The sequence below is a fragment of the Ursus maritimus genome, unplaced genomic scaffold (genome assembly GCF_017311325.1).
Source record: "Ursus maritimus isolate PB19 unplaced genomic scaffold, ASM1731132v1 scaffold_7, whole genome shotgun sequence".
Taxonomy (NCBI): Eukaryota; Metazoa; Chordata; class Mammalia; order Carnivora; family Ursidae; genus Ursus; species Ursus maritimus.
This window is the reverse complement of record NW_024426885.1, coordinates 3,393,641-3,421,227: the sequence shown is the minus strand read 5'-3', so window position 1 is coordinate 3,421,227 and position 27,587 is coordinate 3,393,641. Positions and strand designations below refer to the sequence as shown.

The window sequence follows — 27,587 nt, the reverse complement described above, 5'->3', positions numbered from 1 at the left end:
TCACAGGGCTTATCTTTAAGTAGGAAGGGTCAGCAAACACAGGCAATGACCCAGTCAGTTAGAGACCACTTGGACGGCTGGTGAGTCCGGAAAGGGGTAAAGAGAGGGGAGGGTGCAATTAAGAGTAGTGTCCTCGGGCAGAGCCTCCGTCAGAAGGTGGTATTGAGCCGAGACTGGAAGGAGGTGAGAGTTAGCCAGGGTGTTAGAAGGAATAGTGTTCAGGCAGAGGGAACAGTCAATGCTGGGCCATGAGGCTGTTTGGGGGAGCGATGTGGAGGAAGGTAAGGATGTGGTCATGGTGGTAGGAGGGTAGAGGCAGGATCTGGAAGGGTAAGGAGAGAAGTGGAGCTGACAGGGGACACAGAGCAAGTTCTGAGCACAGAAGCCACGTGTGCTGGCTGGATTAAAGGTCTGTTCTAGCTGCTGTGCTGGGAAAAGCCTGCAGAAAGGTGTAGAGGCCATGAGGCCCATGCCGAGCCACCAGGGGACAGATGATGGCCGAGATGATGGGCAACTTGGGCCAACAGGTGTAGTCGCCATAGCAAATGAAGGGCGTGAAACAGAGGAGTCAGGGGGACCCCAGCACATATGCAATCGGGGGGCCCCAGACTGCAAGCCTGAGTGTTAGGAAGCATAAATCAAACTAGCAAACAATTAAATGCTCGCTGTCTTCTTGCTTTCATGATGACGACAGGAAAATAAGGGGAAAGCCATGGTTTTTGTATGGTGGAAGGTTGGCAAAGTGTCAGTGGCTGAATTTAATTCTACATATCTGAGGGTTCTATTCATCAGACAACAATGTTTGAAAAAGGAGGAAAAAAGACATCTATAACCTATGAATTAGTATGTGCTTTTTCCATAAATTTACTTTTCTTGCCCCATGTCAGTATAATCCTTAATTATGTTGTATGATCAAGATTTTCACGTAATTTGTCTTCTAGTACCATTAGTGATATAAGGAACCAAAAACTAAATTGTAGTAAAGTGTATGAAATTTGAATGTGTTTTTGTCAAAAATGTAAATCAAATGTAAAAAATAAAGTTATTTGTCATGATTCCAAAAATGATTCTGCTTCTAAATCTCAAAATTAGCTATTAAAATTAAAAAGCAAGGTATTTTAATTATTGGATTAAATTTAATTAAAGCTGAAATTTTTATTTAAATTTTTGAATGCTTAACTAAAATTATGAAATATTTTGATACAATGAAACTATCATGACTCTGTCAAGCATTGTTCACCCAGTTGCCAATGTAAAGAAAGAGTATGTCAGGTCATATAGGTTCTATCTAGACTTACATATATGCAATTTTGAGACTATGAATCGTCTAACATTGCAAACCATGGCTCCTTAGCAACCATGTATCACTGTGGTGAGTGCCAGGCTCATGTGTGAGTACCTTTGGAATTACAAATCAGGATAGGAAGACAAGGAAGAAAATGGGCACCGACCACTACTGGAGAATGATGCTTCGTTATGCAAGAATCTATCACATTCCTGCTTAAAAGAAGGATTTAATAAGTTAATACATTGTCTTTGCTCTTACCAAAGCTCCTTGCTGTTCAAACCCTCCCTCCACACAGAACAATGTGTGTCTCCAACACCATCTGTGCTCTACCACAGACCTCCATGGCTCTCAGACAATGACTAGGATGGACATATGGGGGGCCTGGGCCCCGAATGTTGTCAGGCTTGAGAGACCAGTGACAAGCCCCAAATCACACATGTTCTTGAGAAAGTGGTGTATAGGTGCGTGTGTTTACTCACACACAAGCTCGCTCAGTATGAGGGGCCCTCTAAGTAAGAAGCCCTCTGAAGTGTCCCTTTGGCCCAACTCTATGGGCATTGGACCCGGAAGGCTGGACTTGCCATCATCTGAGATGGGGAAGCTGTGGGGGAAGTAGTTTCAGGTGAGGGTGGGAGGGTATAAAGATCAGGAATTTGGTTTTGCAAATGTTGAGTTTGTGATGTCTTTTGGTTATCCAGGCGAAAGCTTGCAGTATGAATGGGTCTGGGTTCTGTAAGAGAAAAGTGGGGGGAGCTGGGCTGGAGATATGCATTGGCAAGCCATCAGCATACAGCTGTTCTGTAGTGCCCTGGACTGTAAGGGGCCGCCAAGGAACTGATACAGAAGAGAATCCAAGACTGAGTCCTAAGACACCTAAGGTCTAGAGTTGAGGACAGACATGTTAGGATGGTTATCAGTAAAACAAACAAACACAAAACAGAAATAACAAGTGCTGGCGAGGATGTGGAGAAATTGGAACTCTTGTGCGCTGTTGATGAGAATGTAAAATGGTGTAGCCTCTATGGAAAACAATATGGCAGTTGCTAAAAAAAAAAAAAAAGTAAAATAGAATTACCATATGATCCAGCAATCCTACTTCTGGGTTTGCAGCCCAAACCAAAAGCAAGGTCTCACAGAGATATTTATAATTCATTCCATAGCAGCATTACTCACAATAGGCAAAAAGGTGGAAACAACATGAGTGTCAATCACCAGATGAATGAATAAACAAAATATGAGAAATCCATACAATGGAATATTATTCAACCTCACACAGGAAGGAAATTCTGACACCTGCCACAACATGGATGAACCTTGAGGACATACGTGTCCAGTGAAATGAGTCAGTCATGAAAGGACAAATATTGTACGATTTCACTTATATAAGATACTTAGAATAGTTAAATGCATACAGACCGGAAGTAGGGTGGTGATTTTTAGGGGCAGAAGAAGGGGGAATAAGGAGTTTTTGTTTAGTGGGGACAAAGTGTCAGTTTTGCAAGATGAAAAGAGTTCTAGAGATGGATGGCAGTGATGGGTATATGACAATGTGAACATATTTAATACCACTGAACTATACACTGAAAAATGGTCAAAGAGGTAAATTTTATGTTATATATATTTAACCAAAATTTTAAGAACTAAAAAAAAAAGAGAGAGAAATATTTTTTTTAAAAAGAAGAGTTGGGGGACAGCTGGATGGCTCAGTAGGTTAAGCGTCTGCCTTTGGCTCATGGTCATGATCTCAGGGTCCTGGGAACAAGTCCCACACCAGGCTCCTTGCTCAGCAGAAGCCTGCTCCTCCCTCTCCCTGCTTCTCACTCTGCCTGCTGCTCCCCTTGCTTGTGTTCTCTCTCTCTCTCTCTGACAAATAAATAAATTAAATAAATACAATCTTAAAAAATAAAAAAGAAAAGAAAAAGAATTGGGGACAAGATGAAGGACCATTTCCAGGGACTGGGAAGGAGGGAGCCACGGTCCAGCTTTGGCTCAGGCCAGACTAGTTCCCACAGGGCTGTGGTTCCCTGAGGCGGGGCCAGCGTCTGTGCAGCCCAGAGCGTCTCATTGGCGTGATTCCCCAAATGCAATGATGTTTCCAATCCTTGTTCTACGCTCATCTCATCTGCTCCCAGTCACTGTCTTTCCTGAATTTGTGCTCCCATTTTGGCTCCCATGTCACAGTCTATTGCCTACATGACTTCTTCAGTCTATGGACACACACCTGGCCCATCTCTCCTCTCTACCCCACTCACCTGTTATTTCAACAATTGTGCCCGAATGATTCTAAACCTCATTCCCTTATGCCACCTTAATAGCATTGTTTTAGCTGTGGCACTTCCTCCCTGCCAGCCAAACGACAAATGATGTTTTCAAGATGGATGATGAATGGATGAATCAAAGAGCCAGATCATAGACAAGGGAGTGTCTTCTTTCTTACTCATCTCCAGTCAGCTTGCCCCTCACTGTGCACACAGTGGGTGCACGATCTGTGGATGAAAAAGAGGAAGGAAGAACAGAAGGACCAGGAAGAAGAGAACAAGAGTGCTGGTCAGTAGATGTGGGTTTCTCACTAGAAATAGTAAGAAGCACAGCAAGTATCGAAGTGGCTAATACCCCACTCATTTCAACATCTGAACAGTAGCTCTTACTTGAAGACTATGTAGATGCAAGGAAAATGAATGTCTTCCTTAGCTCTCTTTAGGGAGTGTCAATGAATATACCTGCAGCACCTATATACCCATGGGGACCTCTTTAAGATATAGCCCAAGAAGGGGGGCCTGGGAGGGTCATTCCACTGAGCATCCTACTCTTGCTTTCAGCTGAGGTCGTGATCTCAGGGCCCTGGGATTGACTCCTGCATTGGGCTCCATGCTCAGCGGGGAGTTTGCTGAGGATTCCTTCTCTCCCTTTGCCTCTCTTCCACTCATGTGCACACTCTCTCTCTCTCTCTCAAATAAATAAATCTGAAAGAAAGAAAGAAAGAAAGAAGAAAGAAAGAAAGAAAGAAAGAAAGAAAGAAAGAAAGAAAGAAAGAAAGAAAGAACCCAAGAACTAAGTTTCAACACAGGATCTCAGGTTGTACGGTCTGAGTTACAGATGGTGCAGAAGTGACTTAAAATAGCCAACCCATGTGTCAAATGATTCTGATGCCTTTAAATACCAGTTAACGTTATACATCAACTTGACTCTGCCACGCGTGCCCAGATGTTGGGTTAAATATTTTTCTGGGTGTCTATGAGGGTGTTTCTGGATGACATAAGCAATTGAATCAGTCTTCCTCATTGTGGGTAGGATTCACCCAACCCACTGAAGGCCTGAATAGAACAAAAAGGCAGAGTAAGGGAAAATTAACTCAGCCTGACTGTCTTGGAGCTGGGACAATGGTCTCCTCCTGCCTTTGGACTCAGACTCAGGCTAGGAGTACACTATTGGCTCTTCTCCCAGGTTTCCAGCTTGCCAACCACAGATCTTGCAACTCCTCAGTCTCCATAACTGCATGAGCCAGCCGTATGTGTAGACATACGTGATATGTAGACGCATGGTGTATATAGAGATCATACACAGCGTAATTGGGGGGAGTTTCGTGTCACTGTTGACAGTAATTTTCCAGTTATTATAGTGTTAGACTTCGAGAAAAAGTGCATGGATGCTCTCGTGACCACATTGTGACATGTTTTAAAGTGAAGAGTTGCTTGCACCAACATTGCTTTCCATGTTCACTGCCCAGGGACTTTTACCCACATGGTCAAGGTGGTGTCAGGTTGGCAGAACAAAATCATTGCTATTTGACTTTCAACTGTGAAATTTTGCAGTAATATTATGAGTTGCTCCCCTTAACAATTGTCTGGCTTACAAACTCCCGGGAAGGTGAGAATGATTTAGAGTTTATGGGGAGTAGTGTAGGTTAATCATAAGAACGGGGCTGCTGTGAAGGCCAAGGGGCATTGACAGATTGTGTTCTCTTCTCCCGTTCTGATTTTCCTTATTTTCAGCCTGACATCTTTTTTTTTTTTTAAATAGATTTGCTTTGAGATTTTGCACATCTACAAAATCCATTTGAAAACCTGATGGGCAGAGAATGGAAACGATTTTATGGTTGGGAAGATTGCACACACATTTTTTTCTTTTTAAGGCTAGGGTTTCTAATTGTGCATTCAGAAAGAGCCATAGTCTTCATATTAATGAGCTTGCCCAGTTTAAGAAGAATTAGATGAAGTCAAAACATTGAACCCAGAAGTGGAAAGCCTGTTTCTGTGACATTGTCAGCAGCTTAGAGAGGTCTTCCCAAGGAATTCTCTTCTGTAAATGGCAGCTTGTAATCGGCATTGGGGTTCCAGGCAGTGGAGTGATAGCAGAAACCGGTCCCAGTGAAAATCCCCCCATGGCATGGTGCAGATGCCGTTTTCATATGGAATCCTGATTTCACACACACACACACACACACACACACACACACACACACACACACAAATGAAAAATAAATTAGAAAGAGCCAATAATTACTGCATTATTACAGCTCTTGCATACGTATCTTCCCTGTAGATTTGGTAAGAAAAATAAAAGGCTTTAAAACCCCAGTCATTATCTGAGGACATTTTCCTGGAGGTTTCCCTTGCTCATTGGCATGAGTTGGCCATTGTCCTTGTCCCTTGTGCTTTGGAGAGCCAGTCCTGTCCCAGGTGGAATACAAGGGTGACCAGCGCTCACAACCAGAAACCCTACACTTACCGTCCACATCCTTCTCTGGTCAAGAGCATATGCGGGCTCCCTCTGGCTGCTGCATCTGGTCCAACTCTCCCTTGACTTCCCCATCCCCACAGACACCCTAGCAGCCCCACTTTCATCCTAGACCAATTTCCCCTCTCCACCCCTCCCTGAGTCCCCACTTCATTCCTTTGACTGCTCTTTTGGGTACCGACTCTGTAAAGAAAACTTCCTGGCTTCTCAACCCATGGAGTTTAGCCTATAGCATTAGCTCTTAATTGTCTCATGGGTTCCTTTGTTCATTCGTGTGTTTGTTTGTTCATCAATTGTCTATTAAGCCCCTCATGCATCAGACACTGTGCTGGGTGCCAAGCAGACACGGGGAGGGAGCATGGCCATGCTTCGGGGTTTGGCTGGAGCCCTGAGCTCTTCAGGGTTGTTTGGGAGGTAAACGTGCAGAAGAAGAGTAGGGCAAGTTCGGGCAGGGCCTGGGTCCCTGCCTGTACTGAGGTCTCACCTGTTTGACCTTGGGCATGTGCAGCCTGGTCTGGAAAAGGGACACTGGCAGCAGAGACGGGTTACAGTCTCTTGAAATTACCCAGCTTTGAGATGGTGCAGACTTAGATGAAAACCCCAGCGGAAAGACAGGAGCAAGGAACAGACTGAGTACTCCTTCTTACCGAGTTTGTTTAGGACGAAACCACTAGTGGCATCAGAACAGCAAGAAAGTGGATTTCCACCAGAGTTCGTGTTTTTAATTTTGTCTACTTTTTGTTCTTTTATGTAAGCAATTAATTAATTCTTACCATTTATAGCCACCAAGTATATGCCTGGGCTAGAGATCCAAATAGCACGGGACCTGTACTGCCGTCAAAGAGCTTACGGCCCAGTCGCAGAGGAAACACTGCAGGGTCGGCCAAGGTCTGAGCCATGTGGAGCGGCCAGGCTGCTGGGGTCTTTCCACAAAGACCCGGCACCCCGAGGGAGGCTAATCTCAGTGAGATGCAGAAAAGGCCGCTGGGGGCCAGGCCTGGAGTCTGGAGAGAGGGGACAGCTGGCTCTTAAAGTTACTATGAGAAGAGCTGATGACGGTTGTGAAGGCATCTGAACACGGATAAATCACCGCACATTATACATTTTACAAGATTCCGCAAGCGTGTCCGTATGGTCCTTTCTGATTCTAGCCCCTGAGTGGTGAGGGGGTGACTGCAACAGGCATTTCCATTCACTTGATCCCACCCGCTGGCAAACCTTTGGAGGTCAGGTACGATTATCTCCGTTATGTGGACAGTAAGACCGAGGGTGTGTGCGGCTAAGGAATGAACAGGGGACAACAGAGCCAGGAAACGCTGTCCCGGGATGAATGGCCAGGTCTCCGAAGGTTCCCACTTGGAGCTCGTCCTGGGTATGACACTGCTGCTCTTGTTTCCTTGTGCCACCAAAACCAGTGAAGGCTTTTAATTATTTAAAGGTTATTTTTGTCTCAGGAACAAACACAAGGTGGAAGTCTCTGTTGGTGGAGTTGGGCTCACATGGAGCTAAAACTCATCAGTTCCAACCACTGGACAAAGAATGCAGGGACACCCTGAAAACACCAGGTGTAGCCATTGTCCCTCGGTGGGGAGGGGGAGGGAACACACCTAGAAAATGTGGCATTTCATTGCTATTTTAAAAAAAAATTAATCTTACTACCAAGTATCTTTTGAATTAGACATTCAAATAATTTTACTTTCTGCTTAAGGATCATTTTGCTTAAGAACAAAATAAAATGTGGGTGCACGAACATTTTACAAAAGCATAATCATTACATAGCATCAGATTACGTGCCAATTATTTTCATTTCTAGGTTATTAAAAGTTTAGGGATGAAATAAAAAAAGGGAATTTAAGATAAACTCCCAGTCCTTCAGTTTCCACAATGAGATTTATAAGTCTGATGTTGGTAAATGCGTACTTTGCCGTGTTTATTAGATCATCTTGATTTCTGGGGACATCACTTAGAAGCATCGCATTTGTCCAATCTACGAGTTCTAACACCTTTGTGGATTGAGGGGCCCCTCATCCTTCTTCATTTTCCCTGCTCTCCTGTCTGTGTGCTGAGTTTTCATCAGACCCAGTGGGACAGGAGCCCAGAGCCCATTTCTGTCATTTTTGGGGCGTTTCCGTGCCCTGCGGAGGACCCGCGCTCTCCACTGCGTGCCGTGATGTCATCTGTCAAAATTCTAACCGGCTTCTCGCTTTGTCTTCGGAGGCTGAGCCCTGGTGCATTTCTCTTCACAGCAACACCAGTTCCACAGGACAATTAAGGATGTTAGCTTCCTGCTATCAGTTATGAAGCATTTTCTCTTGCTGAGAATCTTTGAGGAAGGGCTAGGAAAGTGCACACACAGACCTTTTCTCGATCAGCCGCAGAACCAGAATGGGCCTTTTGATAAATGCTTTCTGGTAGTTGTCTTTCAGGAGCTAATTTTTCAAGCTGAGAGAGAGAGAGAGAGAGAGACAGGAAGAGAGAGAGGTTTCTAATTTTTCAGGTACCTAATGACTTAACGGAGGAAAACAGACAATTTCACGAATGTATTTTGGCACATATGAAACCATGTCTGCTTGATTCTGGGATAAAGTCAATGTCCCTCGGTTAGTAGCAGAAGTATTTTCGTTTGGAGAATTGGATTATTTTTGAATTCTACTTATTATACTAAATTGAATACCATATTATGAAATCCATTTCAACTTTTATGGACATCCCTGCCTTCTCCAGGGGCTTCTTCAAGCATTTGGTTTATTGGGGAAGAGTCATTTATTCCCTGCAACGATGCCCACGGTGCTGGCACATTACAGAGAAGAAAATAAGCCACAAAATTCAAGTTCTTATTGCAGAATAGTCTCAACTTACATGATTTTCTTAAAATAATGAAAAACTTTAGAATATGACATCCCAGGGAAGGGGAGAGGATTCTTGCATATCTAATCAAAATGTTATCACCCCAGAAACATGTTTATAATATGACCTTTATCAGCTGCTTCACAGTGAAGAAATCCTTTCAAAAAGGCAAAGTTTCTGATGAAGCATCACAGGCTGGAAGAAATTCTCAGAAAAGAAATTGCATTGTCAACGAGAGAGCCTCCCTGGCCGAGGCTGCGCTCCGGAGATCGCCAGGGCCCTCTTACCATTGTCTTGAACTGTCAAAGTTTAGCTCCTTTTGGATTTTTGAGCAATTCAAAGAAGATACTTTCATAAACAGTTTCATAAATGACAGCATGTCTAATTCCTTGGCTTTTGAATACCGAGCTGAGTACAGCACAGGGAGGCGACTGAGAGTTTCTCCTGAGCCATAAAGCAGTCTAGGAGGTAAGTTTCCAAGCTGTTGACACAGACAGTAGAGATGGAAATTCTCTAGTAGCATGCTAGACCCTCCTTCTGCACTCTGCTTGGCCTGACACTCGTGGATTGATGCAGTATATCTTGATGTTAGTATCCCATTTCAGAAATGTTCTGACATTATCTATTTGGAAGTTTGAAAAAATAGTATAAAACTCCCAATGCATCTGAGCACACATTTCAACAGAGCAATCACAATACCCATCTCCACCGATGCAAGATGCAGGCTCCGACCCAATTCCAACAGCTTCATTTCTAAGTCGACGGGAATCCGAAAATTTTGCTGTGTGTAAGAAAATTAGGAGAGACCGGCTCCTTCTTGCCGTCAACCACCTCCCAGGGCTCAGCAAGCACAGGGCGTTGGCTGTAGAACATGTGGGAAGGAACGAACAATCAGGAACAATGAGCTGGAAAAAAGTTTTGATGGCAGAACTGAAAGGAAAGGAGACAGTGGGGTAGGAATGCGATGGTAGACACGGCGCGAATGGAAAATGGCAATGACGTGGCTACCATTTGTGCACTTGTTTTTTTTTTTTTTAAGATTTTATTTATTTATTTGAGAGAGAGAGAGAGAGGGAGCAGGGGCGAGGAGCAGAGGGGGAGGGAGAAGTAGACTCCCCATTGAGCAGGGAGCCTGGTGTGGGACTCGATCCCAGGACTCTGGGATCACGACCTGAGCTGAAGGCAGGTGCTTCACCGACTGAGCCACCCAGGTGCCCCCATTTGCGCACTTCTTTCAAGATTCAAGTTCAGGTTACAAGCAGCAAAGCACCTTGAATCAAAAGCAGGCTTTCACATCACGAGCGTCTGGAGATTTACGCACCTAGGCGCCTGTTGTACTATAGATTAGCCCACCGATGCCCTGAAAACCCACAAGACGAATGATTCCACCATCACCTTTAATTTCATATTTAGACTTCTTCCCGTTTATTCTTATCACACAAGCAGGGGTAGATGCCGAAGCGAATGCTCAGCTACAATTTCCAGCTTGTTAATAACTGAGCTATAGTTTCCCAATCATCGGCATTCTCATCGTTGCAAATGAAAATCAGATTTGCAAGGGGGAGATGCGTGGGGTCCTGGCACCCATGCATCTCCCCTGCTTCCTCCTCAGACCAAGAAAGACAAGTTTTTAATCAGCAGTCAACTCTACAGTCTTCGGAGCTGGTTTAAACTAAGTCAGCAACTCTGATTCTTTTATTTGAAGAACAAATAGCAGGATAAAATTCCTAAGCCCTGGAAATACACCATCATAATGTGCCACCAAAAGATTTTAAATTCCTCAATTCAAAAATGCTAACACACAGTCTTTTCTCTGTTTCTGTCTGTCTGTCTGTCTGTCTCTCTCTCTCTCCCTCCTTCCTTCCCTCCTTCCCTCCCTCCTCTCTCTCTTCTTTTTCCTTCTCCCCCATGCCTACCCCAATCCTATATGCTGAGGAAGTGGGAATATTTTCAGGAATATCGGCCCTTGGGGATCAGTAACTCTACGCAGATAAGTGCTGCTCTGCCATTTCATAGCTGAGTCACTTTGGACAAGTAACTTGACCTTTCAACCCTCACTTTTCTTACCTATAAAATGGGTGTACTGAAGCTCACCTCACACACTTAGGAGTTTTTGAAAGGATAACACACGTAACAACAAGTAGCACAGCGTTCAGGGGGCACGTTCAGTGCTCAAGATTCTTGGTAGCGAATGACAGGAGCCCCACTCAAACTTGTTTATTCAAACAGAAGATTTCATTGTCACACAGATATAAGAAGTGCAGAGGTAGCTGCCTTCAGATCTGGCTGGATCCAGGGGCTCAGCGACGGAGTCTGGGCCGGTTCTCTCTACTCTACGGGATCCCCTCCCAGCAAAGGTGGTGGTGACGTGGAGCCGCAGAGTCTCTGCTGGGTGACCCAGCAGGAAGGAACCGAACCTGTGTGCAGGCGAGGGCCTGATTGGTCCAGCACAGTGCCCGATGGAAGATTGGCCACAAAGGAGGCAGTAGAGCTTGCAGGCAGGAGTCATAAATGTCCTCCATGAGTCTCAGCAAGTGCTGCTCTCATGAGTCAGAGACACAGTAAACCCAGTGTCAATATTCTAACTCATTGCTGTGTGACCTTCCCAAGTTACTCAACCACTCTGTTTCCTCATTTGTAAAGCTGTGATAATGATATTCCCTACTTCATATATTGTTGTGAAAATTCAAAAAGCCAATGAGCATCATGCATTAACCCTAGGGCCTGCCACCTAACAAGCAGTGGGTAATTTTTGGCTAATCTTATTATTAATTTCTAGGAGTCCTATCTTTCTAGTGCCTGAGTAACTTAATGAATCTCCAATAAATGTGGTATCTAAGATTAATCCCTAAGACGAAGAAACGAGGTGCAGATTTGGCAATGCTTTGCCTTGCCTTGGCCAGGGGGGTGGGGGGTCCAGCTCTGGGAGACTGTCCTGAACTGGTAACGAGTTGCGTCCTCCATCCAGCCTCATGAAACAGATCCCGCAGACCACAGAATTGTAGAAGTCTCCACTGCACAGAGCCACATCCATCTGGGCACTTATTTAATGGCAGAGACCATCTCTACTGCCGTGGGGGAGACGGGGCTGCCAGCAGCAGAGCGCCGCCTGCCTGCCAGTCCCCGCCACCCCCGCCACATACTGCTGCTGCTGCGTAGCTGGGAAGCTGAAGAGAGAGCACGAGAGTACATGGCACAGAGCCTGAGCCGGGCACACAGTAGCGCTCTATCACCACGGGCAGGTATGGTACAACTTGGTGACTCCATACCTTACAGTCATGCTGCCCTTACCATCCCCCTTCCTTCCCTTGTCATGCCTGTTCTCCTGGCCGCTTGGGTGCATGTGACTGGCTAGGTGGTACTTCATTCTGTCGGCCACCGCGACAGGTCCAGGTTCAGCACAGTCACCTGTACTGGGCCAATCAGAGTCCTTCCCTGGGATTTTTTTCCAGGGGAAGCTGGAGATAGAATTTGCTTCAACTCTGGGGACACACTGCTGAAAGGATGTAATGCTGAGGTCATAGGTAGAAACATGGGTCATGCTGAAGAAGAGGGATCTGAAGAAGAGAGGAGGGCTGGCCCCAGTCTCTGGTGTCTGGGAGCCCCCTTCCTTTACTACCCTGCGCTGGACCAGCCCACTTCCTAACAAAGGCCTGGCTTTGGGCTGGCTTCCTTCATGTGCATCAGGAAGAGCCCACCCCGTAGGGCCCCTCCCTGGGGAGTGGCCTCACTCAGGTGCCCAGGACTCTTCTCCCTCCCCACCAGGAATGAGAACTCTGTTCTTCCTGTCCAGAGGGCTCCTGGACCAAACAGGGCTGCTAACGTGACAGATGCCGGGCCACTCCCCCAGCATCGCTCTGTCATTCCTGACTCTGTGCACGGAAGTGGGCTATCTCTGCTAACAGACAGTCAGACAACTGAAAGATCAGACAGACCGCCACAGCACCCTCACTGCCAATTTTACTGCTCACGTGCTGACCGTTCTTCCCACATTGCCTCATCTTATTTTAAATCAATGGCTCAGTGCGCCGGGGCTGGAGTGAAGAAGGGCCCCTTGGGGGGAACACAACCACTTTTTCTTTTTCAGATTAATATTTTTGGAGGGTGAGACAGAACGTCTGGTGCGGCTGGTTTTCCTGCCTTGATTTCCATGTGTGGTTTCCCAGGTAGAGGCAAATGAGGACAAATCACAGTCTCAGCATCCAAATCCCCACGTCTCTTGCTTTAATTTCCAAGTCACAAAAATGCAGGCACATCTGGCTCATCCCAGAAGGACGGAGGAGGGGGGAGACCCCCTTCCTCCTGGTGGCCCAGGTGCACACTCCCCAGCACTTCACACCACTTAAAAGATTCTGCCCAAACTGCCAACAATGTGTTACAAACAAAACCCTTCCCGAAAATGGATCAAAAACACTTTGTAATAAGTGTAGGAGCCACTTTCAAAAGGGCCAACATCTGACAAAATCCCTGGTCCTGAGTGATCAACACTCAAATAGCCCAACACAGTTTGGGAAAACCTCCCCCGAAGCTTCTACATTTGAAGAAGTAGCTCTCTGTGCCAATCTACACACACACACACACACACACACACACACACACACACACACATCAGAAGAGTTGCCTTCGATTCCCTGGTTTGTATGTAGTATATACATTTCCCAGATACTCAGTTTATCACCATATCTCGGAAGGAAGAGCTGCATATGATTTGGGATCATCTTTGTCCAACAATTACTGGATAATGGGTCCAAATACCACAAATACCAGTGGTCCTTTACCTGTGTGAGTGTTTACCCTAAAAGAAAGCAGGTGTCATTCATTTTCTCTTTCAGGACTTTCCTTTTATCATCCCTTCCACACCAGCAGATTTCCTGACTGCTCAATGTGGGGCCACCCACAGCACAAAGCTACACACACAGGGGCTCTTGACAAGGGCTTGTTGAAAGGGTCCTGGCTTTGCACCCCATGACCCCTAGCACATCACCCAGGTAGATGCTCACTGCTCCTGACTGCAAACCCCATTTCCTTATCTGTCTACACCACCCAACTGTGGGTGCCTTTGGCCCTCACACACACCCCCTCCTCCATTCCTCCAGAATGCCCCCCTCCCAACATCAATCACTGGTTGGCTGTACGACCCAGACCCAAGGTGCCGGCTCTTGGCTCCAACCCTTACAGGAATACTAGGGCTGGGAAAATCAATTGTGTTAATCGGTAAAACTCTCCACTGGAGATGCTATCCTAAAGGAAAACCACATGTAAAACGCTTAAAGAGGGGAGCTCTGTAATATGTTTCTTTTGTTATACGACCCTCGCACATTTGTCCGGAGTTTGGGGCTTTCAAACCACACAAGGTTTTATGTGATCATTATAAAATCCCTTCTTTTCCCAAAGGCAGGGTAGTAAGGATTAAGTTTGACTACTGAAGACAGCTTTGTTGTAAATGGTCTCTAATGTCACAAAAGTAGCTTGGAAAGAAAGGCTTATTAAACAAATTTCTTGGGTCACAAATCATTGGAGCAATCACATGTCATGTTCATTTGTTTAACCTGAAAGGTATCCATTTGGATGTTTAAAGAAAAGATGCAAATTAACATTGTTCCCAGTGCGCACAGGAAAGCTGGCGGGTCTTAAAGGACATTCAGGGAGGCCCCTTGAAGAGTCAGACTGACATTGAACATATACACTCTTGTGTTTTTCCACCTCTTCTGCAAAGAAGTCATTCATGGGAATTTGAAGAAGAATGGGATATGATTTATTAATCCACACATGGGAAGCCCCAAAGGAACCTTGTCCACCTAGTCCAATGCTGTCATCCTACAAACAGAGAAGTCATGTGGATTATACAGTGAGAGGCTGGCAGGACCACATCCCAAATCTCCCGACCTTGTGTTCCTTACATGCCAAGCCACCTCCCACATTTGGGGCTATCCTTGTGTTGCTTAAACAGTAGAAAGTGCTCGGAGGTGAGGATGCTGGTATAATGGGACAAAAGCATGAGGCATAGGGGAGCTTTTGAGAAAATGCTTTGAGTTTTTGAAAATTATCAAGAGAAGAATTTACCAGCAAGTGCAGGGAGTGAGGATTTTAGTTTTATTCACTGGAGAGTCTGAGATGTCACATTCGAGAATCTTAGTCTTTGGGAAGTCCAGTCCTTGGCAGGAGTGGTGGCCTTCTTCCAGCCCCCCATGGCTCTAAGACCCCTATCTGGCTCCTGACCTCGAATCCCCTTGTGAAGGTGGTTGCTGCATCCCCCAACCTTGCCGGGAAGGGCAACTGAGTCCTGCAGCAGACCCGGGTGCTTGCATCTCCCCTGGATGCCGTACTCTCCTTTGTCTCTCTCTCTCCGACCTCTCCCCAAGGCCATACAATCTCCCTAAAGGGCCTTAGGCTCACCACGATTAACTTTCTTTCCTGGGGTGGGAATCAGAGATGCTAACGCCAGCTAGACTCTTTGTACTAATAGCTTAAGAAATCATATTAAACTACTATTCAGATAAAAAGCAAAGTAGGATTTATTTATTTTTATAAAATTACATCACAGTATGCTGGCTAAGATACCAGAAGGCATCCTGATTCAATTTTGGTGTTATTTTCCCTTTTCAGTTCTGTGGGGATCCCAGTTCTGAGTTGCCATTGATGTTTGTTACTCCCGCCTGCATGCCCTACACAGAGTAGATCATTATAAGAATCCTTTACAGATGATAACATTGACGATTAGAGAATTTGAATAAGTTTCCTGAAGTTTCACAGTGAGCCAGTAGAAAAGACCAGAACGAACGGCAAAGATATTTTATTTCTCTTGCTTTCTTAGCTTAAGTGCTTACGGCTGCCAGTATTGAGAAGGATTCTGAGGCTGTGTTCAGTCTCACTGGAGAAAAAGTACCTTGATTTATACACCAGTGTGTACCCAGGGCCTAGTTCACTTTCCACCAGCAGCTCTTCTGAACATGTCCCAGCCAAGGCCTGGTCCTGGGTGGGGGCCTTAAGAGGATGCATGATGCCCCTACGGAGTCACTGGGGCTTTTCACAAAGCAACCTTGTTTTGGTTCTTTGAACAAATTCTTATTAACAAAATATGTTGAGCGTGCAAGACACAAGTATCCCAGTAGAGGAGTTGTACATGCCAGGAGGGTGAAGATTTCTTTCCCGTTAAGAAAACAGAATCTAGCAGCCCCATAGATGGGTTAGAATACACAGTCCTGAGATGGGACCAATGGGTGTGTGACCTCCCTTAAACTTTGGGGGATACTCCCAGAGGTCCTTATGCCAACCATGCTGGATACAATGTGTCTGTAGTGTTTCCTGGGGCTGCCATAAAAGGTACCAGAAAATGGGTGTCCAGAAACAACACACATGTATCGTCTCATAGCTCTGGAGCCCAGCAGTCTGAATCAAGGTGTGGAGAGGGCCGTGCTCCCACTGAAGGTTCTAGGGATGGGTGCTGCCCATGCCTCTCTTCCCAGGTGTTCCTTGGCTAAGACGTATCACTGTGCACCCTGTCTTCACACAGAGTTCTCCCTGTGTCTCTGTCTTCACCTGGCCTTCAGTTTACAAGGACAACAGTCATATTGGTATTAAGGGCCCACCCTAATGACTCATTGTAACTTGTTATGTCTCTAAAGATCCTGTCTCCAAATAAGGTCACTTTCTGAGTACTGGGGGTTGGGAGTCCAACACATCTTTCTGAGGGAGCACAATTCAACCATAATAGTGTCCACACAGAACCAAGCAGTGCCTGGCAGCCGTGTGCTCACTGAAGAGCATCTGAGACTAGCCTGGCTGCCAGGGCCCAGGAGTCTGGGTGTGTCTAGGCCCTGGTGACCTCAAGGGTCCTGCATGGCCACCTCCGACCACAGGCATTAGAGACTGACCCCAGGCCCCTCCGCTCGCGCATCGACCCGGATGGTTCCCGGAGTCCTGTTGGTCCCTGCCCTCTAGGAGGCCCAGGCGGGCAGCCCGCGCTCCAGACACCTGCTCCGCAGGGCGGAACCGGCAACAGGATAAGTGGGAGCATCTGGCGCTGCACCTCTCCACCGCTCCCCGCTAGCGGCGTACCGCGCGCACCAAGGGGCGCGGGGCTGACATTTGCTAAACCGAGGCACAGAGCGCGAGAGGTGAAGTCAGAAGCGCCGGGCCCAGGCCGCCAGGCAGGAGACGCCGGCCCGCCGGAGGAAAGATGCCGGCGGGGTGGCGCCGGGCGGCCAATGAGGCTGCGCGGAGCAGGGTCAGCCCGGGCGCCGCCGCACTGGGCATGCTCCGACCCGGGCCAGCGCTCGCGGATCCAGCCCCATCCCGCCGCGTTAGGCCCCGCCCCCGCACCTCGTCCCCGCTTCCTGCACTTCCTGGCCCCTCCCCCTCTAGGCCCCGCCCACGCGCTTCAACTCCCGCGCTCTGGCCGCGCTTCCGCCAAGTCCAGGCCCCGCCCACCGTGGGTCCGCCCCCCGAGCGTCCCGGCCCCGCCCCCGCGCCCAGGACATGCCAGGGCGGCGCACGCTCCTAAAACACTTGGCATCCCTGCGCTTTCATTTCCTCTCGGTCAGCGGCCTGGGCAACGCGGTGAGTGTCTGGGTTGCTGCCCTCCCGCAAAAGTCGGGCCTTTCCTAGGATTAGCAGTCGTCTGGAACCTGTGGTTCTATGGGCACCTTCCGTCGCCCTAGGCGTGGGGCCTGCCCGCATCCCACCCACTGCACGCAGGCCCCACGTGTGCCCAGGTGTGCCCAGGCGCGGCCCACCCCCCAGACCTGGGGCTCCTGGACCAAGTTGCGCTGCAGTGACAGCAGCCGGCTGTGGGCTGCTGGCCGCCCTGCCGTACCTCTAGTTGGCCAGACCTTCGACGCTCTCCCTGCGTGTGCTCCTGCCCTGTACGGCTGAACGGCCTGCAGCCGCCCTCCGCCTGCCTTCTGTTCCCAGGAAGCTTCTGGAGGCCCCTCCCCCGGTGCTTCTCTGCTTTGAGCATACCACTCTGCAGGATTCCATGCTTCCTCCCTCGTATCTAAGTCAGCACCAGAGGGGGACCAGGTCTGGGCCCTCATTATCATGGTGGTGTTTGTATTCCTTTGGCCCTAATTGCCTCCATCAACACTTGGGGTAAACAAGTGGAGTCAGAGCCATTTACACTGGCTCCCAAGTCGTGATGATACAGTAAGGCAGTGTTCAAAACCGTATATCCCTCACTCCCTGCCTGGGCTCATCGTTTCCTGAGATCTCGGAGTGGTCTTGGCTGCAAGGCCAAGTACCTGGCTTTCTGTCCTGGAGGCACATTTTGTAGATGTGAGCACACCGTTTGCTTGGTTGGGTGGACAGTCGTCAGGCAGAGGGAGGCTGCTTTGTCCACAGAGGGGTCACCTCGGCTGTTTGTGGCGGAACATGAAGCTGTTGAACACAGGGAGTGAAGACTCGGACGGGCCATTTAGATAGGAACCTGGAGAGTGTCTGAGGCAGGCCCTCCTCTCCATCTGCACAAGACAGCTGAGGAAGAGATGGCTTTGCTGTTGCCCAGTCCTTCCATGGATAAAACACAGAAGTGAAAAAGACATAAAAACGAAAGCATGCTGGGGGTAAAACAACTTTAAGGAAACAATGTCAGAGCTCTCATCCCTACCCCTGGCTACCACCACATCAGGGAGTTCACATTGTGTTAACTCAGACACAGTGCTGAGGGCAGTTCACACCAGGTGCACACTTGGGAAGGTCCCAAGTCTGCAGGTAGCAAAGGACAGTAGGCCTTGCTTTCGCAAGTGTTTCATTTCCTCCTGGGCTCTTGTCTTGGGTTAGAATTTGAATAGTAGAGTCTGGCACAGTATGGGGGCAGGATGGACCAGGCCTCAAGTACAGAGCTATATAGTAAGGCATCTTTTCTATGTGAATGTTCTTTTCATTAAATCTGTATTGTAAGAGCTAGATTTTAGAATTATTAGAACCTGCTTTTAAAAACTTCGCTGCTGGAGAGGGAAGTTTAAAGAAAGAATATGCTAGGCATGGACATGTTGGAAACATCTCTCTCTCTTGTTCAGCAGAGATTCTCAGATCTTTCTTTCCCTCTCTGGTCTGGCCTGGCTTGGTTATCAGTGGAGTCTCACCTGGGCCCTCCACTCAGGCCTTCTGTCCCCACAGTTTTCTCTGCCAGGGAATGGGTACAGGCCTGGTCTGTCCGTGCAGGGAAGGAGGGCACTGGGACAGAGGGAGAAGGGGGCCTCCCTGGCGTTCCTACAGAGTTTTCTCTGTTTCTCTGCTGTTCCTGTCTCAGGAACCCAACAGTGTGTTTCTCAGTGCTGTTCAATAAAGTAAACTTACTCAATTGTCTTTATTCTTCGTATTTTGCAGAGGACATTTTGAAGCCAGGGATTCAAACCACCAATGCGGTTCTAGTCCAGCTCCCTGTTTGGGGCCTCAAGGCTCTGTTCAGTTTATAGTATAGTGTCCTTAATAGAAAAAACATGGAAGCAAAACAGTATTTTCTGAATTTTCTTTTCCTGTGGTCATCTGTTAACATTATTGTCAAGTGTGTTTTTGTACTTGCCTCTGACCTTACCTAACTACTCAACTATAAAATTCCTCTTGTAGATCAACTTTCCCTGAGGGTTTTGACTTCCTATCATGTCTCTGGTCACTGCAGACATGTACGTTGGCGTCCCGGTCTCTGAAAGGTCCTGAGCTCATTTGGCTACTGTCCTAGTCCTCCCTGATGGGTTTCCTGTTTCCGGGGATGGGTAGCTTCTGATGCAGGTGCTTTCTGAAAGAGCTAGGGTCTTATCTTGGAATGTTATTTACACAAAACCTAAAACTGTAAAAATCAGGAACGTGTAAACTATAACATTACCACTGGATGAGAGTGGATTCCCTGTCATCCTTCTCATGTGCGCGGACGAGCAAACAAACCCAACAGCACCCCGTGCTTGGTTTAAAGTCCAAGCATGTGTGGTTATCTGTGTGGGAGCGGGGATTAGAGCTGTGCAGGAGAGCCAGTTTTCCCTTGGTTCCCAGGATGCATTTCCCCTTCTGTTAGCTCTGGAGGCCTGTCTTGGGCAAAGGTACGTGAACGTTTGAGACCCAGCGGTGTAGACAAAATACTGCCAGATGTGTGTCCTGTGGCATGTGGGTAATTAGTGCATATTTGCTGGTCAGTGGCAAGAGTTGTTTTCTTTTGATGTAAAAAAAATTCATAATAAAAAGCTTAGACGGGGGCCTGGGGTGGGGTGCAAGGTTTTGGGAAAACCATATAGTGACTAAATGGAATGCAGTGAATGACTTATTCCTGTATATAGCCATTAAAAGGAATTGTCCAAGTAGAGGAATAAGTCATTTTGTGACCTTTTGTAACCTTTGAAGGAATCAGAGTGGTTTTGGCAGAAGTGGCTTCCATGTGAATCGGTCACAGCGTCTTGCCAAAGTGCTCAGAATCCCTCCCTGGCAGTGAAGCCAGCGTGTGGCAGCCGCGTGCCTGATGTCTGCTTTAGCGAAATAACTAAATAAATAGGCAGCCCCAGGGGCCACTGACACAGCAGTGACACCGTTGGCTACGTGTTCAATGCTGAAACTTGTTTTTGAGACGACAAGTTGTTTTCAATTAGATTGGGGGCTTAGAGGATTGAGGGTCTGCAGGGAGGCAGGCCTCCTGTCCCCGTCCCCCCCACCTGGAGTAAACTTCTGGCTTGTGCTGCCTCGGTGGTAAAACCAGCTAAAAGTTCTACAGAACCATTTCCTCACAGTCGCTAAATTTGTTGTCGTCCGTGTCATGTGTGTAACCATGAAAGGGGTTGTGAGAGAGTTATAAGTGCCTCGCGTGTTCACTCCACTACTTCGAAAATTGTCTTGTTAGAATAATTTCCTACCAGTAGCACTTGTGAAGTCAGCAGAGTATCCAGCCCGAGCTCTATTGCCCATTCCCAGAAGTCCGGGGGTGAAATGGAACGCACAGTCCGCCAATGGCGCCACTCGTAAAAGCAGGCACTTGTTAAATCTATTTGTTTTTATTATAGACATCGATCTGCCAGTCGCAATAATGCATTTATGGACATTTTTCTGCAAGCACAGCGCTGGTGGCAGTTTTTACTGACAAATTGAGTCATATGGATAGTAGTTTAGAAAACTCTTACCTTATTGACAGATCGGGCAATTCCAGCACTGGGTGTTGAGAGGTATCTGGATGGGTGAAGAGAGAGAATTGAATCACAGGGCAAAATACGGGATAGGACATTTAAATGTTGAAATTTAATAAGTAACTGGTAGCTATTTCTCATTTGTTGTTTAATTGTTAGCTACTACAGTTTGCTCCCCAGTCAAAAGGGCTCAAAGTTGGGACCAAAGGTGTCGCCTTCAGAGTTTGACCCGCTTGTTTGGGGTCATTAGTAAGAACCACCATTGGAATGTGCGATCTGTTTCTGTCCTGAGAATGGGGTGTCCATGAGCAATAGCAGAACAGCATTCTCAAACGGTGGTCTAAGCCCCATGGTATCAGCGTTACCGAGGGTATTGGTTAAAAAAGACAGATTATAGGGCTCCTTGTCAGACCTATGGGATCAGAACCGGGGACCCGTGTCTTTGCAAGCTTCCCAGGGCATTCTAGGGACCCTAATATTTGAGCATCTCTTGAGAAATCTTTAGGATGGCTGAGAAGTAATGCTCTCCAGCCCAGACAAGCTCTGGAGTTCCCCTTCGAGAAGGATCCATTCGCAGCCAACATTGTTCTCAGTTTCCTGTGCTTATGGAACTGTGTATGGTTTTGTAACTCCTTAGAGACATGTGAATCTCTTCAAATTGCAAACCCAACATGTTATCACAGTGTTATAGTTTTCGGTCTTGTGGTTATGACAAAAGATGCAGATGTTACCAAAACTTTGGCATTAGTTTTACAAACAAATGTTAAGCATGGACAGCCATATTGTATTTCACTCCTGTCTTTCCTTTTGACTGGCTGGTCTTGCTTTTCTCCCACTGTGGGCAGAAGCATTTGCATGGTTTCAGGTGAGGGTTAATTTTCAAATACACAACTGGGTGCGTTTTTGTGGAACTGAGTTGAGTTTTTATTTAGGAAGTGCCGGAGTGGTGTCGGGGAGAGCAATGGGAGGGATTTTGGTGGTGCCATTTACTAGTTGGGTGACTTTATTTTTTATTTATTTATTTATTTTAGAGCAAGAAAGAGGGTGCAAAAGGGGGAGGGAGAGAGAGAGAATCTCAAGCAGCCTCTATGCCCAGTGAGGAGCCCGATGTGGGGCTCAAATCTCATGACCCTGAAATCATGACCTGAACCAAAATCAAGCGTCAGATGCCTGACTGAGCCACCCTGGTGCCCCACCTAGTTGGGTGACTTTAAGCAGAGGTTAAACCCCAGGCTGCCTCCTCACCGATCACACTTATTCTGTCCACCGGCATGAATATAAGCACATGAAGCTATAAAGCACGAAGCACTGCTGGGAAAGAAATCTTAATCTGGAATCGCAGTCCCGTACGAGGATGAGATTTTACCTGGAAAAGGGGGAGGGAGGAACCAAGCAGAAATCCTGGGTTCCCTCCAGCCCAACCAGCATCCTTGTTTTGTGGATTTACTCATAGCCCAAGCTCCCGTTTGGGGCAGCACGCACAGGGGTAAGCGTGCAGCCCGTGGTAACAGACTGCTTGTTTGGACCTGCCTCTGCTGGTTCTACGACCTTGAGTCAACTTACTTAACTTTTCTGAGCCTTGGTTTCCCCTGCCAATAGAGAAAGTGACACTACCATTCATAGGACTATTGTTGGCTCTCGGGAGGGAGTCTGGTTTGCAGACCACACCAGGCCCTGGTGAGCCCCGAATGACAGTGACAGTTGACGTCTGTTAGCTCAGAGCCACCAACTGGTTTTCGGAGGAGGCAGGACTAGTGATGGAGTCTTGGCTCCAGGGCTCCACCTCCCGTGTGTCTGTGATGCCAGGCGGTCATGGACTTCTGTTTGGTCTGCAGCATGATACAGCCCAGTGCTAATCAGCGCGGTTTCTGCAGTTCTTCTTGTCTCTAAGGAGGTCGTTTCCTCTGCTGCCAGTTTCTGTTTTCTCACCGTGGACACTGTTGAGCTGCGGAGGTGGATGACCGAGAGGTGTTTCCCACTCAGGTGGCAGCGTTGTGAGGGTTCCCGTGTGTCACGCTGACGGCAGGCTTGTGCCGCGTGGGCCAGGAGCAGGCCGGTGGGCTCAGCAGGTGTGTCCGGTGGGCTTGCCAGTCTCCGGCAGCCCTGGAGCCTTGACGGAAATCATCAGTTAGACTGAAAGAACTTGCTGAAGGACGAGACTCAGAGTCCGGCCCTGGCAGGGGTCAGGGACCAGCAGTGACACCAGCACGTGACAGCATTTTCCTGGCGTGACTGCTCAGACCAGTCGTGGAGGGTGAGGCAATCTGCAAGGTCAGCTCTGTCGAAAATAGAAAATCCACAGTAATTTGTGTGGGTGTCTCTTTATCCTCCGATCGTGGTTCAGCCTGGTAGAGTTAGGTAGTCAAGTTCCAGAAGATTCTGGCCAGCGCAGTAATGGTATTGCTGATAACAGCACTTACGGAAGGCCTACTGTGGTGGTTGCTTGACACGGATCGACTTCTCGCATCCTCAGGCTCCGTGGATGACGGAGACGCCATCCGTTGCTTCGTTTTGTGTACGAGGAGACTGGCTGTGGGAGAGGCTGAGTGGCCTGAGGAGGGCACGCAGGGTAGGAGTGAAGCTCTGTGTTAGCCCATGTGCTGTGCCATGCTGCCTTTGCAGGGGTGAGGCGGAGGAACGTAGACACACGTCTTTGTGGGGGCAAGACGTGGCATAAATAAATACGTACCTGTATGTACATACGTACATGTTCTGAACCTCCCAGTGCACAGACCACGAGTACCAGGCTGAATGCAGTGAGGACGCGGCAAGACCGTACCTGTGTGTGCTTTGCCGTTTATCGAGGGTGCCCTGTACCCGCCATGCGTTGTTTGAGAGTGGGAGCACAGTCGTGTGGGTGCCAGAGAAAGGAGGAAGCACCCTGAGGGCCAGGCGGGGTCCCGGACTTCAGCCATGCTCGTCACCTGGTCCCCGCAGGCCATGGACCTGCGCCCGGTTGCAGCTGTAAGGGTGATGAAGCGTTTGTGCAGACTTGTAAGGTTTGTCTGAGTGGCCCAGGGTGGGACTTTGTGGGCCGAGTGGTGGGAGCACGGACTCCAGGATGCAGATGGATCTGTGAGCAGCTCGGCTGGCGTAGGGGTGGGAGTCGGGGCTGGAAAGGACACCCAAAGTTAGCACAAGGCTGGCCAGGAAGGGGACTGTTCCCTCTGAGCTTTGGCCTTGGGACCTTTGTGAGTGGGGCGCACCGAGTCATGTGCTGGGGAGGCAGGGATGACAGGGGGGAGGGAAGGTCGGGGCAGCAGGTGGTGAAGTACCGTCATGGGTGTCATGTCAGAGGTGGCGTGGGGACGGTTTGTGTGAAGCCAAGGGGTCCCGTAGGGCTTTCTGATGGAGTGCCCTGCGGTGAGGGAGGAGCGTCCTGGAGGACGAGGCTCCTGGAAGATGACTGCGTTTAGAATGAGTTTTTTTAATGAAAAAGGAGAAAAATGTGTGGTGTATATGCTTTTTATTCACAGAGAAGCAATCCTCGGGGACATTAGAGCAAAGGATCTGGCCTTGGAAGGGTAAATAAACTTTCCGTCCTGCTGGCATTTGGGTTCTGGGGTGGGGGGCTGCCTTCCTGTAACCTCCCTTGGGCAGAAATGTCGGCAGGGAGGAGGGGGGTCGTTCGTGGCACAACCGCCCCGTTCTCCGCGGGGGGACCTGTTCCCACAAGTGCTGGTGGGAGCCTGAGACAAAACCGTCAGGTTCGCGGTGGACAGTCGCTCCAGAAAGGACGGTATGCGCCCGGTCTCCTTTGGTAAAGACTCCATGGCCTTCCGCCTGCCGGTGTCCTCAGGGTGTGCCTCTGTCCGAGCCCCCGTGGGGGTCACCTGCAAGGACTTCTGGCCGGGAGCTGGCCTCTCCACCATGTCTGTGGTTTAGGTTCTGGCTGCTTCTGGAGGCACACTGGGGTGAGGGTGGCCCTGGTTGGGGGTTGCCAGTGGTTGAAGGTGGTTGGAGAAGGCCCCCTAGTGAGAGTGACTTGTGAGGGGGGACGTGAACCATGAGAGGGGGGCGGCCTTGCAAAGGGAGGCCTGGGCAGAGTGTCTGGGAGGGTCCTGGATGGCCACCGGCTGGCGTGCTGGAAGGACAGACGGAAAGGCGCCAGTGACTTGTGTGGAGTCAAAGATGAGGTGTGTCGAGGCTGTCTGGCTGGGCCGGCCTGTGTCCACTCCACACTAGTGACAGCCACAACATGGCCCAGGTCCCAGAAACGGGGCTTTGAAGTCTCCGTGTCCTGAACTTGTCATGGTTACATAGTGACGTTAGTGGCGGGCACGGGGACCAGCAGAGGGGAGGGCGGGGTCCTGCGCACGGCGCCTCATCGGAACCGTGTTCTGTGTTTGCAGCCACTCTTGTTAGTAAGGCTTTTCACACTCAAGTGGAAGTTCCTAGAATAATGGGCAAAGAAAAGAAATGATGTATTTCCAAAAGTTACTGAATTTAGCTAGCTATCCCAAGAAAAGCCCATGTGTGCTATTCTTTATTGTGCAGAAAAATTTGTTTCTGTCACCATTGTGTTATCATCAGATTAAGCTGTCGAGGCAGATGGATGCGGTGCGTTCCGCCAGCGTGTCTGCTGATCAGTGCCTTCCGCACCCACCCCAGCCCATCCGTCTCCGGCGCTGGCGGGACGTGGTCCCCACCACGTTAGCAGCCGGCTTGCGGGGGGCTGCTCCTTGGGTGCTGCTCTGGAAATTTGTTCCAAGAACTGTCAGAACGAATACCCAGGTTCTAAAATGGAGTAAATGTTCTGAAGATGCAGCATTATTCACCCTTTGGGCTGCCATCAACCAAGACTGTAAAGGTCTTCTGCACCCCAGCAGGGCGGGCTCTTGGAGAGCTCTGTGTTCTGTCTGTCATGGGTGACCAGCCGCTTCCTGGGACACAGGCTTTCAGTGCTGAGCCCGCGAGGTCCTGCGTGAGCTGGGGGGGTTGGAGGCTCATGCTGGGGCCCTTGGTGACATCCTGGCTGTTGCTCTCCTAATAGCTTGAATCCACGTGGGGCTTGTGCTATGACCAGTACTTTATGTTGCTTCTGTTTTTTCTACAAAAAGTATTGTCTTTTAAAGACTTCCTTTTAGCTTTTTTTTTTTTTTTAACTTGTTTATTTTTGCCACGCGTGTAATCGGAACATTTCCTTCTGGACTGAGATCACCATTGCTGTTCTTGCGGTACTGTCTGGACCTCCGGAGGTTCTGGTTCGGATTTCCTGAGTGATTTTCCTTTTCTGGATGGTGAGGTTTCTTGCTGAGAAACCTTCTTTGAGCCCGAGGTGCTTTGACTCCTAGCCACTGCGTATCATGACAATTAAGACAGGATGGATTCTTGGATGGGTTAAGTATTCTTTTGTATTGGCCGGAAATAAGTGTTTCCAATGGTTTTCGTGTTGGAAGCAACCATTGGTTGTACTTTAGTTGTGCCCTGGCATTCAAGGAGAAGAGCCCACTTACTCACTGGGAAGCCAGTTCATGGCTGCACGCGTTCTGTTTCGATTGTTGGGTGCTTATGTTTCTGGTCTGTTTTTGTTTTGTTTTTTTTTTAAAGTGGGCTCCACGCTGTGTGGAGGGGCTTGAACTCATGACCCTGAGATCATTACCTGAGCTGAGATCAAGAGTGGGCCGCTTCACTGAATGAGCCACCCGGGCGCCCCGTTTCTGATCTGTTTTGATTGCTGGGTGCTCGCTACTGTAATAGGACACTGGCCCCCCGAGTTCACCTAGGTTGGAGGGTCATCTTTGGGAAGCCAGGTGAGTATGGGCACCTCTGTCCGGCCCTCTTGGGGTTTAGAACGAAGTGCGCATGGGCTCCAGGTCTAGATGACGAGGGTCTTCAGATCTCCTGGCCTGTGCCGCGGAGGAAGAAGCCGCTTGGCTCCAGTTTCTACAGCCTCGGCCTCCCGAGCCCTACACAGTCCCCTGTTTCGATCCCTGATGGCGCCAGGGAAGCTTCTGGGGAATGCCTCACCCCGCACGGAACAGGGCTGGGTGCCTGATACAGACGGTGGAAGCTCGGCACTTAGGCATGAGACCAGGGAGAGTTGGCCACGGACCATGTCTTCTTCCTTCTGCTGAAGGCAGGGGTCTAAAAATGCTCCAAGGTACCCCCTCCTGCCCACCCGGATCCCAAATGGAATGAGCCCATGAGACTCCTCTTGAATCCACTTTCACCCCAATGGCCATGCACATCTGTTCTGGCTCTTTGTCTAGAAACCTGTGCACCAGGCTGCAAGTGGATGGGTGGGAGGCCCCATTTCCCTCTTTCCAGAGCCTCCTCTGCTCTGCCTGGGGAGCCTCTCCTGACCCAGCCCAAACACAGCCACTCTCTGAGTCCTTCCAGTGCCTCAGTCCTCCCCTCGGGCCCACACACTTACACTCCAGTATCTGCTTTACCGGTGGTGGTTTCGTCTCTCCCTGCTGGGATTCTGTATGAGAAGCCCTCCGAGGCTGGGGTGGGCTTGTACTTGATGGGAGGCCCAGCCAAGGGTTGAGTGTGTCCCCCCAAAAGTACGTTTTTTTTTTAAGATTTGATTTATTTGAGAGAGAGAGAGAGCTGGAGTAGGAGCAGGGGGAGCTGCAGAGGGAGAGGGAGAAGCAGACTCCCCTCTGAGC

General features: G+C 48.7%; 1 protein-coding gene across 2 annotated transcripts in view; it reads left to right on the top strand.

Moving 5' to 3' along the window:
- Window positions 1–17,310: 17,310 nt before the first annotated feature.
- The window catches only part of MGMT (O-6-methylguanine-DNA methyltransferase), a 296,048-nt gene continuing 285,771 nt past the window's right edge, over window positions 17,311–27,587 (top strand). The window contains exon 1 of one of the 2 annotated variants that reach the window (XM_040624040.1): window positions 17,311–17,431. In XM_040624040.1, coding sequence (XP_040479974.1) covers window positions 17,351–17,431 — 81 coding nt within the window. In that variant the 5' untranslated portion in view covers window positions 17,311–17,350. The remainder of the gene's footprint in view (window positions 17,432–27,587) is intronic. The other variant, XM_040624039.1, reaches the window with a different exon arrangement.